This window comes from Symphalangus syndactylus, chromosome 24 (assembly GCF_028878055.3).
Source record: "Symphalangus syndactylus isolate Jambi chromosome 24, NHGRI_mSymSyn1-v2.1_pri, whole genome shotgun sequence".
NCBI lineage: Eukaryota > Metazoa > Chordata > Mammalia > Primates > Hylobatidae > Symphalangus > Symphalangus syndactylus.
In genome coordinates, this window is record NC_072446.2 from 18,508,438 (window position 1) to 18,526,492 (window position 18,055).

At 39.7% G+C, this 18,055-nt stretch overlaps 1 protein-coding gene across 8 annotated transcripts in view; it reads left to right on the plus strand.

The window, feature by feature from the left end:
* The window catches only part of BCAS1 (brain enriched myelin associated protein 1), a 115,389-nt gene that overhangs the window by 53,212 nt on the left and 44,122 nt on the right, over positions 1-18,055 (plus strand). For 6 of the 8 annotated variants that reach the window (XM_055265672.2, XM_055265674.2, XM_055265673.2 and 3 more), the window contains exons 5-6: positions 10,362-10,517; positions 11,352-11,396. In XM_055265672.2, coding sequence (XP_055121647.2) covers positions 10,362-10,517; positions 11,352-11,396 — 201 coding nt within the window. Of the gene's footprint in view, positions 1-10,361; positions 10,518-11,351; positions 11,397-13,744; positions 13,880-18,055 lie in introns of all 8 variants that reach the window. The other 2 variants (XM_055265675.2, XM_055265671.2) reach the window with 1 other exon arrangement.

Here is an 18,055-nt window from a genome sequence, read left to right on the forward strand (position 1 = left end):
AATTCTCCTGCATTGACCTCCCAAATTGCTGGGATTACAGATGTGAGCCACTGTGCTTAGCCTCACTTGTCTTTTTATCAGAGTACTTGTCCCTATCTACTGACCTTTATCCACCATGAGGCTCCAAGCATCTAGGAGAGAGGACAGTGTCAGGTTCATTTCTGTAAATCTCACAGCTCACCACAGTGCTCAGTAATTAAATTAAACACAATAATAATAGCTAGCCTTTACCAAATGCTTCCTGTGTGCTGCACATTCTCCTAAGTCCTTTATATGGATTATCCCATTTACTGCCTCAACAACCCTAAAAGGCAGGTGCTACTCATCACCCCACTTTTACAAATAAGCAAATTGCAACCCAGAGTTAGGGAAAGTGCAGTACTGCAGATGCATAGATGGTAGAGCAGGGATTGGGCCTGGGCAGCTGACCTCTGCACAGCTTGTATGTAGTCACATTGAGGGTTAGGATTTGGGGAGACACAAACTTTCAGTCCACAATACACAGTGAAAGAATAACTTCAGAGCCCATGCTAATGCTGTGTGGCCTCTGCACAGCTTGTATGTAACGTAACTACCCCCACATAGTTACTGAGTGAGGAGGAATTCATGAATGGTGCTCCTGGGCAACACCTTACTTAGGCCTGTGGGGAATTTCTCAGTCTAGATTTATGTCTTGTACCACTTTCATAATGACTCATCTTCAAGACACCTGTTCAGTTATTCATGTAATAGCTTTATTTAAAGTTTACTTTATACTGAACTTCACCTAAGCAAAAATATCCATAATATGAAAAGGTTGATGCTGGACATATTTTTCTAGTGCACATTGTCTTAGTTCAGGCCGCTTTCAAAGTACCATAGACTGGATGGCTTATAAATAACAGAAACTGATTTCTCACAGTTTCGGAGGCTATGAGTCTGAAATCAAGGTGCCAGCATGGTTGGGTTCTGGTGAGGACCCTCTTCTGGGTTGCAGACGGCCAACTTCTCATTGCACCCTGGAATGATGGAAAGAGGACTAGAACACTCGCTGGGGTCTCTTTTATGAGAGCACTAGTCCCATTCATGAGGGCTCCACCCCCATGACCTAGTCACCTCCCCAAGGCCCCACCTCCTAATACCATCACATCGGAAGTTAGGATTTGAACACATGAATTTTGGGGAGACACAAACTTTCAGTCCACAATACACATTAAAAGAATAACCGTGTGTGTGTGCACACATACCACCTAAAATAAAATCACTTCCCTCATACGTATATCGACACTCATCTGCTATAAACAGAATTTGCAGCCATCCTTCTAATCAACCAGCTTAACCACTTGGATCCCAATTATACCTCAGAGTTAGTTTTTAAAAGTTCAACTCATATTAGAACCTGTTTTTAAAAAGTACATCTCTTCCAAAGCAAAACACTTTTCTCCCAGAATTAACCAGAAAACCTAACAAGACTATTAAGACCATAGCTTTTATTTGCTTTTAGTTTTATGAAGCGTCAGCTGTTTATGAGGCATTTCACAAGAAGTATGCTTCCATTTAGAAAGAGTCCTGCGGCTGATTGAAACCCTTGTAGAATATGTGTATTACTGTTACTTTTAAAATACTCACCAAAATGTGCTTTTTGTATTTTTGCAGCCATTTCACAAAAGCCCCGTTTTTAATGCAAAGTATTCCAACCTGGCCTTTGTTGTTAGGCTGGTCTAAGTGCATAATCTAAGTACCAACTGAGTGCTGAGAACTGTGGTATAGAAATTCAGAGAAGGGGACAGACTCCATGGGTGGCCTGACCCAGAAAAACATTGATGGGAGAGGGAGACTTGATTCCAATCATGAAGAATGGATTTGAAGAGGGAAGACAGAAGCTGGAGTAGAGAGCACAGTGTACAAAGGCGTAGAAAAAAGAATTTACTCCATATCCCTTCATCCTTTAACAAATGTTTCTCATGAATCTACTCTGTGTCAGGAACTGTGCAAATTGTATGGCATTTTCATTGCTTTTTTTTTTGTCTGTTTGGCTAACATTTATCGGACACTTCTATACTGGGCATTATGCTAAGGAATTTACATGCATTATTTCTTATGGAAACTCACAACAAATTATACCAGGCAAGGTTTATTATTAATCCTGTGTTCCATGAGAAGACCGTGTCTCAGAGAGGCTAAGACCCCAGCTGGGGTTCCCCAACCTGTGAGTGGAGCTGGGAGGTGAATATGGAGTCTTTGTCAGGCACTGGAACTTTTATCAACCACTTGATCCTGTTGTGAATGAGACACACACAGTGCCTGTCCTCAAATGCCTAGTTGAGCAGGTGATACTGGCAATTAATCAATTATGATTCAGTATGATGGGTAGTGATGAGAGGGGAATTATGAAAACAAATAGCAGTAAGAGATAATGAGCTTGAATTCTTGTTTGCAAAATTACTCAATTGAATACCAGTCTATGGGAAAGAAAAAGAGAGATTGATCATTGACATTCATTCTTCTCCTCATTTATTCATTTATAAATAATGTTCATAATTGTTATCACTAATTAATATAAAAAGATCTGCTACACCCCTAGAACAAGATTTATTATTAATTTTGGTGACAAAGTTCATATTTCAAATACACTTATTAATTTCAAATTTAGGGAGCTCACTTCTTTTCAGACCTGATTTGATCCTCACTGCTGTTCACATGATAATGTAGCTCAAGATTCATGCATCACCGAAAATGACCTCACCTGTAGCCAGCTACAGGAAGTCAACACTGTCTACTATGAGCAGAGTAGACGCTTTCAGCTAAGGGAGAGTTACAGGAACTGGCTTTGCCCTCTTGCCTAAAACAGATGAAAACCTGGACAAAAAAACCAAACAACAATTTTTAAGACTGTTTTAAGATATCAGGCAACAAGGATAGGTGTTCTCTGAGAGACAGGACATAAGAGATGATCCCTGTGTCTGCTCCTGCCTAGTGCCTTGAGAGGGTTTCCAGCCCACATCCTGGGGGGAGGAACTGAGGCAGAGCCCAGCAGGCTCCCTGAGCCCAAGGTGGCCAGAGTTCATAGACAAAGCATCAGAGGAGAGAGAGAGATACACGGAGAGCAAACTCCAAGGGTCTGTCAAAGGTCCTCACAGAGTATGAGGCAGAGAGCTGACCAATATGTTCATATGAGGAAACTAGCAAAGACTGAAGGGAAAAAAAAAAAAAAAACCAACCACCAGAAAGGCATTTACACAGGGCCAGAGAGAGTGCCTTCTCTCACCAGCCAGACTAGAAAACCTCATTATTAATAAGGCACTGGGTAGAGTAGTCACAGGGTCTTTCCTCATTAGCGAGAAAAGATTAGCTTCCTAGACTAGACACGATTTTGGTCCTGCCTAATGTAACTGCCAATGGGTTATTTTTGCCTACTGCCCAGACAAAGCCAATTTATCAAGACAGGGGAATGGCAATAGAGAAAGAGTTTACTACACATAGAGCCAATTAAATGTGAGATTAAAGCTTTTTTATTACTCAAATCAGCCTCCCCGCAAAATTCAGAGGCTAGAGTTTTTTTTGTTTTTGTTTTTTTGTTTTTTTTGTTTTTGTTTTTGAGATGGAGTCTCGCTCTGTGGCCCAGGCTGGAGTGCAATGGCGCGATCTCGGCTCACTGCAAACTCTGCCTCCCGGGTTCACGCCATTCTCCTGCCTCAGCCTCCCGAGTAGCTGGGACTACAGGTGCCTGCGACCACGCCTGGCTATTTTTTTTGTATTTTTAGTAGAGACGGGGTTTCACCATGTTATCCAGGATGGTCTCAATCTCCTGACCTCATGATCCGCCTGCCTCAGCCTCCCAAAGTGCTGGGATTACAGGCGTGAGCCACCGCACCCGGCCGAGGCTAGAGTTTTTAAAGTCAGTTTGGTGGGCAGATGGCTAAGGCGTGGAGAATGCTGATTAGTTGATTGGGGGCAGAATCATAGGACATCAGAGATGTCCTCTTGTACTGAGTTAGTTCCTGGGTGGGGGCCGCAAGTCCAGATGAGCCAGACCAGAATGCAGGGTCTGAAAAATATCTCAAACACCAATATTAGGTTTTACAGCAGAAATGTTATCCATAAGAACAACTGGGGAGGTTAAGAATCTTGTGGCCTCTGGCTGTATGACTCCTGAGCCATAATTTCTAATGTTGTGTCTAATTTGCTAGTTTTACAAAGGTGGACTGGTCCCCAAGAATAAAGGGGGCTTGTCTGGGGAAGGGACTGTTGTTATCTTTGTTTCAAAGTTAAACTATAACTAAATTCCTCCCAAAGTTAGCGTGACCTACCCCCAGGAATGAACAAGGGCAACTTGGAAGTTAAAGGCAAGATGGTGTTGGTTAGGTCAGATTTCTTTCACAGTCATAATTTTTTCACTCATAATTTTTGCAAAGTCAGTTTCACGAACAAATCTTAAAAGCCAGAACTAAAAGGATCAAACTGATTTTAAGTATCTTAACTACCTCCAAAAACAAAGTTCAAAAATATTTATAGGAACAAAAAAATATCCAGCCACCCAAACAGGTAAGATTCACAATGTCTGACATGCAAACAAAAATTACCAGGGAAGCAAAGAAGCAGGAAAATGTAACTCATGATGTGAGGAGAAATCAATCAAAACCTACCCAGAACTGACACTGGTGTTAGAATTGGCAAAAAAATAAAAATTAATAAAAAGGATTAGCATAAATGTGTCTCATATGTTTGGAAAGTTAAGTAGAGACGTAGAAGATATATTTTTAAAATCCAAATCAAATTTCTAGAGATAAAAACTACAATGTGTGAGGTAAAAAATACACTGGATGACATTAACAACAGATTAGACAATGCAGAAGAAAATATTTGTGAATTTAAATACACAGCAATAGAAACTATCCAAAAGGAACCACAGGGCAGTGGGTGAAAAGGAAGAGGGCTTTTTTAAAAAGAAGAAAGGAACATCAATGAGCTACAGGATAACCCCAAGTAGGCTAGTAGGCAGGTAATTGGAGTCCATGAAAGGACAGAAAAAGAAGAAAAAATATTTGAAGACATAATGGCTAAAAATTGATGATTGATAGTCTCACTTGGATTAAATCATTTGTTCATTCGTTCATTAGTAATTTTTGAGATTGTACCATGTGCACAAGTCTAGGTGCTGGGGAAACATAAGGGAGAAAAAGAACCTTCATTGGTTTATATTCCAGTGAAGGGAGAGGAACAAAACACAAAATGACAAGTGAGAGTTTTAATATAATTCTCAGTCTTGCCACTGAGAGCCAGATAATTCTTTGTCCTGTGCATTGCAGGAATTTCAGCAGCATGCCTGGCATCTACCCTCTAGATACCAGTAGTAGCTCACTAACCCGCTACTCGTGACAATCAAAAAAATGTCTCCAGACATTACCAGATGTCCTTGGGGGGAAGAGGAGCCAGTAATATATTAGAAGTGAAGTATACTAGGAAAAAAATAAAGCAATTAGCAGCATCAGATATGCTGGGATATATTATAGCAACTTAAAGTAGAGTGGTAAAGAACGAACTCAATAAAAATGTGGCCATTGGGCCAGGCGCAGTGGCTCATGCCTGTAATCCTAGCACTTTGGGAGGCCGAGGTTGGTGGATTACCTGAGGTCAGGAATTCAAGACCAGCCTGGCCAACATGATGAAACCCCATCTCTACTAAAAATACAAAAATTAAACAGGCATGGTGGCACACACTGTAATCCCAGCTACTTGGGAGGCTGAGGCAGGAAAATTGCTTGAGCCGGGGAGACAGAGGTTGCAGTGAGTCGAGATCATGCCACTGCACTCCAGCCTGGGTGACAGAGTGAGACTCTGTCTCAAAAAAAAAAAAAAAAAAAAAAAAAGTGACAATTTAAAAAGACTTGAAAGAAGCAAGGTCACAGGCTCCTGGCAGGCAGAAGCTCAGCTCAGATGCAAAGGTCCGGAGGCAACAGCCTACTTGACATGTTCAAAGAAGAGCAAGCAGGTCACTGGGGTTACAAAAGAGTGACCCGGGGGAAAATAAAACAAACAAAAAAAAAGGGCAGAAAAGCAACGAGAATGGAATGGAAGAGGGGCACTTCTCCAGGAATGAGCAGGAGGGTCCTGTTATCACAAGGAGTGAGGAATGCTACTTAGGCAAAAACAAGTTAATGCTTACACTTGCCAACTCTGTGGCCTTGGACATGATGTTTAAACCTCTTTGGGCCTCAGTTTTCTCATCTGTAAGATGCCTTGCACAATCTTGGCAAAGATTAGATATGATAGATGTGTGAAGGCGCCTCATAACTGTAAAGCTATACAAGCATAAACAAACATTGTTTCAGACATAAGGATGACATGGTTTAAACAAGGTGTAAGTGCAGTACTTTTTCGGAGAGTTAAGTTATGAAGGGTTTTTACGGGTGGAATTTATGGATGTAGTCTATATTTATATACACTCCCTATGAGAATCTTGCTTTTCCACCACCTGCATTTAATTTATATGATGTTACATTTTACTGCACATACTATATGAGTTTAGCAAAGTTGACACTCATAGCCAAATAATCTATAGCATTTTAAGATGTTCAGTTCTGACAGGCCTGAGTTATAATCCCCAGATTGGCCCCTCTCAAGCTGTGTGACCTTAGACAAGTAACCTAAACTCTCTGAGCCTCATTTCATTGTTTGAAACTGTTAATTGTAATATTTGTCTCAGAAGATTGTTGTAAAGATTAAGTGGCATATGTTTAATACATTTATTTGTACAGTGGTTTGCATGCTGTAAATGTAAAATATTTGACATATTGACATTGTATATTATTCTATAATAAATAATGATATATTAAGATTAAGTGACCTCGTTCCAATTATACTAGCTTAGGAAAGAGAAAGCACTGGTGTACATGTAGTGCTTAATAAGTAGTTGATGTAATTTGCACATCTGTCCTCACCTAAATCTCATGTTGAATTGTAATCCCCTATGCTGGAGGTTTGGCCTGGTGAAAGATCACAGGGGTGGATCCATCATGAATGGCTTGGACCATCTCCTTGGTGGTAACTGAGCTCTTGCTCTGTGTTCACACATGATCTGGTCATTTGAAAGTTCGTCGCACCACCCCCTCCACTCTTTCCACTCTTGCTCCTGCTCTGACCATGTGCTGTGCCTGCTCCCACTTCTCCTTCCGCCATGATTGTAAGCTTCCTGAGGCCTCCCAGAAGCCAAGCAGATGCCAGTCCCATGGTTCCTATAAAGGCTGCAGAACTGTGAGCCAATTAAACCTCTTTTCTTTATAAATTACCCAGAATCAGGTATGTCTTTATAACAACGCAAAAATGGCCTAATACAATCGTCCATTAAAATGAGTTGAATTGTATCTCAGTGGTTGGGATAGTCAACCCATATCAATTTATACTGCTCGTCCAGACACTGCCAACCCCAGAGGAGAAAGTATAAAATCCAGGAGTCTAAATGCAGTGCTACCATATCCCACTCTCCACTACTGAGAGAATGGGTCAAAATAGAAATACCAAGTCTTCTGTGGGCTTCTGCCACCTCACACACTGGGAATTGTTAGAAATCGCTTTTGAGGAAACAGAAGTGTCTCCTTCCATTCTCCTCTAAGTAAGGGAACTGGCATCATGGGGGTAGGGAGATGGTGTGGAGAAGGCAGAACCCACAGCCCTGGGATGAAAGGAAGGACTACTCAGGGATGAAAGGGAGGGCGAAGAGTGAAGAGGATGCTCAACCAGCAGGTGAGAGTCAAGTCCACCTCCCTCACTCCACCCACTTCCAGACCAAGCTCCCCACTGCCAGGCCACAACCACATGCACCGACCTGCCCAGCCTGGATACATTTTAGGTCTCACCTGTCACAACCACCGGTGCACCAAACAAATTCTCAGACCCATCGATGTACCTGCAGGATCTCTCTATTGAAATCTTCTCATTTTTTGCAAGAATATTCATCAAGTTTATATAATTTGCATACCTCTTGACCCAAAAAATTCACTTTTGATAATTTACCCAAAGAAAATATAGATACATATCAGTATTTAAAAGTGAGATGTGCACTTTACTACTGCTTATAATACTCTAGATGTACAACTATACACACTGTGAATGTCCATCAATAAGGATATTAGACAACAAACAATGTTATAACCAAGCAATGGAATAAATGTCACCTGAGTCATAAAGAATGATGCAGGTTTAGCTGTGTTGCAATGGGAAGTTTCTGTACTACTTTGTCACATGAGAATTTATGCTGGTACAGATAGCACTATTCTATGTTTGTAAAATTTTCATAAATGATACATATTTATTGAATGCCTTCTGTGGGCCTCGCTGTCCTTGGTACTTGAGAAAAGCACTGAGTGAAGCAGATATTATCCTGTCTTTGTCGAGTTTATAGTCTAATGGGAGTATGAGGAAACGCACAGATACTGAGAAGTAAACAGAACTGCTGATACAGCAAAGATTTTTAAAAGGGCAAGGGACTCTGGTGGAGACGACCGTGGTGGGAGGACAGCCTTAGATGAATGTTTAGGAATGATCTCTCCAAAGAGATGACACTTATGACCTTAAGGATGGATGGAAATTACCTACAGGCAGAGAGAGGAGCAGAATGTTTTTTTTTTATTGTAATAAGAATTTATTATGATCTCTCCATGATACTACCATTTTTTCAATCCCAACAATCATCATCACATCCCAGAACCATCTCATGACAAGAGCTTTCTAAATACTAATTGCCTGAACACTGAAGAAAATTAATATCTGATACTAAAGTGTAACTTATTTCTCTGTAATTTAAAAAAAAGGGCGGGGGCCGGGCACAGTAGCTTACGCCTGTAATCCCAGCACTTTGGGAGGCCAAGGTGGGTGGATCACCATCAGGAGTTCAAGACCAGCCTGGCCAGGATGGTGAAACCCCATCTCTACTAAAAATACAAAAAAATTAGCCGAGAGTGGTGGCGGGCGCCTGTAATCCCGGCTACTCGGGAGGGTGGGCCACAGTACTGCATGAACCTGGGAGACGGAGGTTGCAGCGAGCTGAGAGCGCACCACGGCACTCCAGCCTGAGCAACAGAGTGAGACTCCGTCTCAAAAAAAAAAAAAAAAAAAAAGGAGGCTTTCTGTTCTTGAAATATTCAAGCTAGACAGGACAATTTTAAATGAAGCTGTTCTCACAACCCTGTTTTTCAGCTATTATAGGTTTGTTAATGGACAAACATGCTCATAACTGAAATTTTAAAATTACGTAAAAGTATAATTCTATAACCTGCAGAACTAACATTTGATGCATTTTTCCTAGTCCTTTCAATGCTTAGTTTTTATTACATGTTGTAATATCATTTATTGAAGGCTTACTAAATACTGAACCCTGTACTAAAACACTTTACTGTCTTGTCCTTCCAAACATCCTGACACTCAAAAGTTCAGTGATCTGAGGAGCAGAATGTTTCAGAGAACCAGAGGTTTGGAAATAGCCTGTGGTGTGTCTGAAAAACTCAAAGAAAGTGGGCCAGAAAATGGAATGAAGGAGCACGTGGTACAGAGAGGATGGAGATTTAGGCAGGGGCAGACCACGTTAGACGTTGGAGATCCTGCATCCGAGTTTGGGATTGACTCCAAGAGCTGTCAGAAGCTACTGGAGGGTGGTAAGGAGTGGAAAGATGTGATCTGTTGAGTAAAGAATGTATTGGGAGGGTCAAGAGCCCAAGTAGAGACGGGGCCAGGGCTATTGCAGTCGTAAGGTGGAGAGGTAGTAGCTTCCTGTCCCAGGGTCGTGAGAGGTGAGATGGTGAAAGGAAGGCAGATTCAGAACGCATCCTACCCTCCTGAGAGAGGTCAGGGAGAAAATCAGTTCCCCTATCACACCCCTTGCACCGATGAACCTCAGATCTCAAAAGCAAAATAGTTATTTTAAAACACCAGTACTTTTTCTTTTCCTTTTTCTTTTTTTTTTTTTTTAGTTGATGTAATTCACCTCTATGGAAATTATGGGAAATCAAATAACGCCATCTCTGGGGATAATGTACACATCATTAAATAAGGAGACTATAAAGATGGAAAATATCGATACCTTACACAACTTCTTTGCAGAGTTGGAAGAAAAGGGTTTTTGTTTGAAATGCAACGTGCACTGCTGTTTGTTACCCTTTGGCTCCAAACAATGTCCCTCCAACCAACAGCAAATGCTGAATATGTTAGAAAGAGGGGGAGGGAAGGAAGAGTGACTTTTATAATCTCATGATTGTTCTGCACACCCGTGGGCAGAAGAAGTATGGCTGGAATTAGGGGGGTAAGAGAGAAAGGGGTATGAAGCAAAAGTATGACTCTGAGAGTTCACATTCAGCAAGTGGCAACTGTGAAAATTGTTTTGCTCCTAGGACATAGTTGACGGCAAGGAAAAAGGACAAGAACTTGGAACTGTGAATTGCTCTGTCCCTGGGGACCCAGAAGTACTGGAGACTGCAAAGGACGACTCCCAGGCAGCAGCTATAGCAGAGAATAATAATTCCATCATGAGTTTCTTTAAAACTCTGGTAAGCAGTTTTCTCCTCTTTTCCCCACAACTCTATTGCTCAAAAGTTTTGTTAATCCTAAGAACAACGCACATTTGAATGTTATTGTACTGAATGGATTATCATGGTGCAGTTGGAGCATGGGAGAGAACAGGGACAAGATATGCTTCATAAGAAAGTTGTGTTACATCAGGCTTTTAGCGAGATAGCCCCTGAAGTTGGGAACCATGGTATAAGCAGTGGATGCCCAAATCATGTAACATGGGCTGTGTTGTAATGGAATTCTATTGCAATTGAATGTCTTATGGTCATTGATCATAAAAATAATTGAAAAGTATCTCCCTGTGTTGTAGACCTCTCAAAGCAGTTTTGCCACTCAAGTGGCAAATAAAATACTGTAGAAATCACTCAAAAAAAAAAAACCTGAATGAATGAATGCATAGTGAAGCAGACTGTCCCAAATGTGTCTGGGCTATTTTCAAATATCAAGACTAACCTCAAAAGAAAAAACAATAAATGTCAACAGAATGTGCCACAAACACCAGAGGGTTGCACCTGTGTTTGGGGTAATGGTAGAATTTATGGAAAGTCTGCGGTCTTCCAGGAGACAATTTTGAATGTGGTCAAACTCTTGGTAAATGTATAGGATCAGATGTATCTCATTATAAGATACTAATTTTGTTAACTTTTGTATTACCCGGCAGTCTGGAGATTTCTATCGAACTAAAAATACTTGTCAATTTATTCTTGACCTGTTTGGTGAACTGGACCACCCTAAAGAATTATTTATCTATGAAATAAAAATCACTGTAAAGAGCAATGATTTCTAATATTTGGCTTTCTCAAACTTTTAAGGTTTCACCTAACAAAGCTGAAACAAAAAAGGACCCAGAAGACACGGTAGGTAGTTTGAAGTGTGTATGTATATATTTGGGTTTGCGCATATAATTGGATTTGGATTTGCGTCTGCTTGCTTGTTTTTTGAATATATATGTGTGTGCATGTGTGTGTGTATCATATCTATATATAATTAGCAATTTAATAGTGCTGTTAGATTGTCTTTAAAATATTTTATTTATGTTAATGGTAGTTAAAATTTTACTGGAAAGCTTGAAAGATGTGCCAACTCTGGCTAAATAATATCACAATACCAATTTCTTATATAGCATAAGAACAGAATACTAATAATTATATCATCATCTTAGTCTTTTTAGTTGCGTGTAGAGGGACCCAGGTGATATAGTTAAAAACAGTCCATGTAAAGTAGAAGAAAGCTTTTCAGTAGGACATGGACTCTAAAAAAATAAAGTAGAAGAAAGCTGCTATATTTTTGTTTTCTAAAAAATATGTTATTTTTCAATGTAATTTGAAACATAAATAAATCTTTACCGCAAAGGCAGTGGTTTGGTGAAATAAAATAGTTTCCATGGGACACTTGCCAAACGGATGGCCATGCAGAGGCATTAGGACACGCTAAAGAGCCTAGATTCTTCACTGTCATCCAAGAAATTCAGCCAATTCCCCTCAAAATAAATTTTGTTTGAAATAATATCTTCCTAGAGATGGTCTCCCTTTACACTGGACAAGGCTCGTTACCTCTAGTGGAATACATGGTTTAAGTTTCACAAGAACCATGACGGAAGTTTAACTTAGTGACAGATAAGTGTCTTGGGTCCTTCTTCTGATGTTGGAAAGTACTTTGAAAAACAGTGGGATCAGATACATGGCTTGGTCTGCCCCCTTCATCTGCTACCCATATGTGAAGGAGTTGGCTGTGAAAAGAGGATCCTAGATTTTGTCTCAAAAGACCTGCATTTCAGGTCCAGTTCTGCTACTTGATAGTGGTACAATCTTAATCTGTCTGAACCCAAGTCTTCATGTCTATAAAATTGGGACAAAAAAATTCTTTGTCCTGGACCCCAGAGTTGAATGAAGGTGTGGCAATGCCTTGCAAACTGTAGAGCTCTGATTAAATGTAGTGATCCCTATTTCCATGATCACAGCCAAGACTGGTTGAATGACATGACTACATTTGTATTGTATTTATTGATTCCTTGAGAATTTTCTTCTTCCATTGAAAAAAAAATATGTATCTGAAGTATCTACATGCATTTTCCTATAAAATTATTCATTTGCTACAAGGTCATAGGGTCAAGTTCAATGAATGGTTGGGGCAAAATGTATTTCTTTTGGTTCTATGTCTTGCATTGTTTGAAGCACATAGCATAAAAGGCTCTAAACAGTGGGGTATGGGAATGTGTGTGTGGCTTCCCAAGTGACCTGATGCACTCATTCTCTTTAGCTGGTCATGCACCAAGACTCCTCCCTGACCCAGAATGTGGTCAAAGCTGAACGTACCCAGCTGATAAAATCTCACCATCCTGCCCAGGAAGCCGTGGGGTCACATTAGTGGAGCTGGGTCTCAAAAGAGGGTTTTGTGAATGTAGGTTGTCCATGACATCCACAAACAGATGTGTTTTCTACAAATCTGGTTCTCATACCTTGCAATTTTGATATCTTTTCTACTGAAGTTCTTGGATTCATGCTTTTGAAGTCTGTATCATTTTCAGCCCACTACCTCCCCCACACAAAAGGCCCTGACATTTGTAACTTGAGTCAACAATCTTGAGTGGTTGTAGCCAGGCTATTTCGGTTTCAATCTCCCTCTACTTTGCCTCAGTGGATTGGTTCACACTACACATTTTCTTTGCCTGGGGGGTCTGCCCATCTAGAAGTGAATTGAAATTTTTGCAGGTGATATTGCTTCCATAAAGTTTCTGATAGTGAATCAAAGGAGATCGATTTGAGACTAAAAGACATTCAGCAGCAATATTTGCTTTGACTCCAGGATGAAAAATAAATATTTTGTCTGCAGGTATTTTTTACTTTACCATGTAGCAATAGCATTTAGATATCTACAACTATCAAGTAGAGACTGCATTATCTTGTCCTGTTATTTGTCTTCAGCAAATGGGGATACAGAGTTTTGTTTAGTTCTATCTTGCTTTGAGGAGTGTTCATCTGGGTCATTTAAATAGGTCACTGTTGAAAATCATTGTGTATCTAAAATTGTGAATATGGGAGTTTAAAAAAGATAAACATTTACACGGTGTTTTGTGGTTATAAGAGGGGATGGTGTACCAACAGTTAATTGTCACAGTGTATTAACACACTTTAAAACAACAGAAAAGAAAAAGAATTTTGTTCAGAAACAAAGTTCTGAGGTTGTGACTGCTGTTGCCCCAAAGGCATCGAAAGCAGAAAGTGTCTGTGATGGACAAGCTGGTCAGAAGACATCTGAGATCCAGGCTAGAGGCGCCAAGAAAAAGCACCTGGATAGCCCCAGGCTAGGACTCGCCTTTAGAAAATTCTTTAGGCATAAGGTCTGTATCTTGTTAAAGTAGGAGGAAAAACAAGAACTCTGGTCTGCACAAGACATGTGCCATCCTGAGCCCACCCAGCTCCTCTCCAGTAAAAACAGAGCTTTGGATGGTGGGTATCATTAAAAGAGAATTAAAGATGATATGAATTAAACTTCAGTGATTTTTAAGTCCCCATAGTCATAAACATTTCAAATGGGTGTCTTCCTAGTGCGGACCAGGGTTCTGGAACTATTCTTCTAACCCAGTATTTCCCAAATGTCAATCACTTGTGTACCACCTTCACCATTTTTGTTAGATGTACTATTATTTGATATTTTTACATTGAAATTGACCTATTTTCTATTTAAATGTATCTTTAAAAGAAACTCTATATCATATACAGAAAATCAGAATAATTTTTCCTAAGAGGAAGGTAAGCATTAATTTGGCTAATTAAAAAGACATTACATTCTAGCTACCTCATTTGTGTTAAGCTCTGAATCTGATGCTCTTTCTAGCTTTATTAAAAGGTGATTAATTGGCCAATCGTAGAAAAATGTTAAAGATGTACCATCATCAGACTGAGACTTTCTCCAGAATGTTAGTAGAAGGATTAAATGAGAGTTGGAAAAGGAGAAGTAGTTTCACTATTTGAATACTATTTAATATCATATTTCTGCACAATCTATAATCTTCTCTGATCCACCAATGGTATGCTTCCTACATTTTGGGAAATACTCTTCTAACCTCAAGTAACAATGTTATCTTTCTGTGGTCTGTTTCATCTATTTCCAATATTAACTAAGCTTACATTGAACCCAAATAAAAGTCCAGGCGGAAAAAAGCAATGAATGAAGGCAGCACGTGTTTCAGCTCCATGTCCTTGGGAAGTTAGGACAACACTGAAGTCAGTTTGGGAAATATTATGCTTCCAGTGTTTAAGAAGACGCCAGTGTTGGTCTGAAACCATCAGTGTAAAGGATCCCTGAATTGGGTTAGCATGCTTGAAAATTTATTTAAAATATCAGCCACTTTCCACCAAGTCGAAAGCATGTATTAAAAAAACTTCCCTGTGACCTGGATGTCACAGTCCCGGGACTGCATATGCAAATAAGCACTCCATAGAAAGTTCTCACAGCTGAATCTGTATTTGCATAAGCAGACTGTGTTATGAAGCCACCTTTCAATTTCCATACAGGATAATTTTGTTCTGTAAAGAGAAAAGAATTGGGAGCGATAAATATTGCAATAGGGGAGGGGAGATTAAAATGTGCTCCAACATCACATGAGAAATAACTTAGTAACTGCTGGTGAAACACGTCATAGATCTCATATGAAAGAATCTAGTTTAACTCCCACTTGGAGCTTTTGTAAGTAAGGGGCCTTGAAAGTTTAAGAAGTACATCACGTTTCCCCAGATCTGCCTTTCATTATGACATTCACTTCATGCACTACAAAATTTTACGTCTGCAGTATCTCTTGCCACCAATAAAGGGAGCACACAAGTTCAATGTTATCATTCCTAGGGCTTTGCAAAACTGTTAGCCTTCCATCTTGTCACTGAGGTAGATGGGGAAAAGACAGGATTCTGGAAGAGTGAGAAGAGGTAGCGGGAACAGCCTTCTGAAATTCTGTAACACAGACACAAGGACTTTAGGGTTTTGCCTTGAGTGGCATTCAGTGTATTTTTTTATGTAAGTGTAAATTAAAGTAAGGGACATCTCCCAAATGTTCTGAATTCTTATTTACGCAGCAGTTTGTTAGAGCTCATTGGCTTTTACCTCTACACCTGAGACAGTTTATTTCTTTTTCTCTTTTGATTATTTCTGTTGTCTCTAAAGATAGGAAAATAGGGCCTTTAAATAACCAGCCAGATTCTCTCAGTGACATTATCATGATTTTAGGAGATGTGATACTCTCCATTTCCCCATGGGTTTGTCACCTGGAACAGAAAACGGGAAATTCAAGTAAATTCAAGGATAAAACTATTTTGCTATTTAAAAAAAAAAAAAAGTTACCAATTCTGGTTAATCCTGGGGATTTATTTCTCTACATCTCTATGATCCTCCTTATAAAAAGAATTTTCTCAGTTCAAAAAGTGGGGAAGTCTGAAATCAGTAAATGAAATACATTTATTGTCAGCTTTTGCTGAATTGGAACCATTTTTCTTGGCCTAATGGCATGTGATGTCTCAGAATCAAATTTTTTCATGGGCCGCCAATGTTTGTTGACAACTTTAGACACAAAACAGAGCATTCCTTTAGAATGCCTTTGCCATGCCTCAAAAGGCTCCCCTCCCTCCTCAAGTTTCCCCAGTGCTCACCCTTTCTGTAAGGCAGCTGAAGTATTAGCAAGCAGCATGCATGATTCATAAGCTCTATCATTCATTCATTGTTTTTGGCTCTTGGTGTAGTGTTTACATCTTACTAACATCTCCTCTCTCCCACACCCAGTGTGACAACAAGATGAAAATTTATTACGAAAGTAAGGTCATTTGACATACAATCTCCAAATTGAATCCACTAGGATTTCATGGGTAGGGCCACCAGGTAAAATATAGAGGACTCAGTTAAATTCAAATTTTTTATAAACAAGAAATAACTTTTTAATTTACATATAAGTATGTCCCATGCAATATTTGGGACATGCTTATGCTAGAAAGTTATTCTTTGCTGATCTGAAATTAATATTTAGTGGAGTATCTTATATTCTTATTCTCATGTGCTAAATCTGGCAACCCTATTCGTGAGATTGCCTCTGAAAACACAATTAAAATTTTTGTAGTCTCCTCTGTAACGCAAACAAAGAATATCCAGTTGGTTGATCCTGGCAGAACTCCATCTGGGGGACTTCTTTGGGAAGGCAGGAGAGTGGTGGGCAGAAATGAAAAGACTAATGGTGTTCTGACTGGTACTCTACAACCCCATGAGGAAGGGGTGGGTGGCTGGAAATATGGCATGACAGGATCTTGTGTGGGTGTCTCTCTCTGGTCCCTGTCATAGACTGTAATTATTAATTGAATGACTGATTATCTATTTTGTTCCAGAAGCTAGGCCTGATGGGAAATGGGGACGTAATCATGACCAAGACTTTCTTGGTCTTAGGATATGATGATGACCAAGACTCTAGCAAAAGAGATACATATTCAACAAACAACTACACAAATAAATTAGAATTATATAGTTACTATAACTATAGTAGGGTTGTGTCCTTGTAATGTTTTTCAAGGGTTTCTGGATGTCCTCCCAATGCAAAGAGAAAAAAATTGGTCATTTCCCTATGAAACTGATCAGTATAGATGTGTTTCCCAATCTTTATCTCGGTATCAGCCCTCACCATGATGCTTTTTTAGACTATTTTTTGCCCTAATCACCCTTCCCTCCACGAAATTTTAATGTAACAAATATTCTTTATACCTGTTAATGCACTGTAATTCTTTAGGGGAGCCACAGACTATGTTAATATCTAATTTGTCATAACCCTTCTCCCAAGAACAAAGGCAATATTATTTTTTGTTGTATATTGCCCTTGTTGAGAATGGTGGTATAGATTTCCTTCACTGATGGGTGGAATAGCCCAGGGAGCAGGAAACCTTGATTCGTTGGAAACAGTGTAGTATGGAGTCACTATTAATGCTTGGGTTTGGGGATCAGACTCCCTGGATTCAACTGTCAGCTCTGCCCCCTCATTAGTATAACCGTGGGCAAGTTAGCCACCAAGCAGCCAAATTTCCCTGTCTGTGAAATTGACATAAAAATTAGTGTCTTCCTATAAGTTGTAGCATTTGATAGTACCATTGGGAAATTATAGTTAACAGTAATTTATTGGATATTTCAAAATAGCTAGAAGAGAAAAATTGTAAGTTTCCAACACAAAGAAAGGATAAGAGTTTGAGGTGATGGAAATTCCAGTTACCCTGGTTTAATCATTGCACTTTATATACAGGCATCAAAATATCACATGGACCCCCCGAAAATATGTACAACTATGATTCATAAATTTTAAAATACAAAAAACAATAGGTCCTTCCTCGTAGGACTTTTGTCAGGACATTCAGGTGCTTAAAACAGTGTCTGTCACTGTTACCTTTTATTCTTGTCATCACATAAAAGTTTGAAGTTGGAAATTATGTCTTCAAGATGCAACGATGGTCCAGGGAGACTAGGCAGAGAGAGAAAGGGTGGTGGTTGAGTGGCG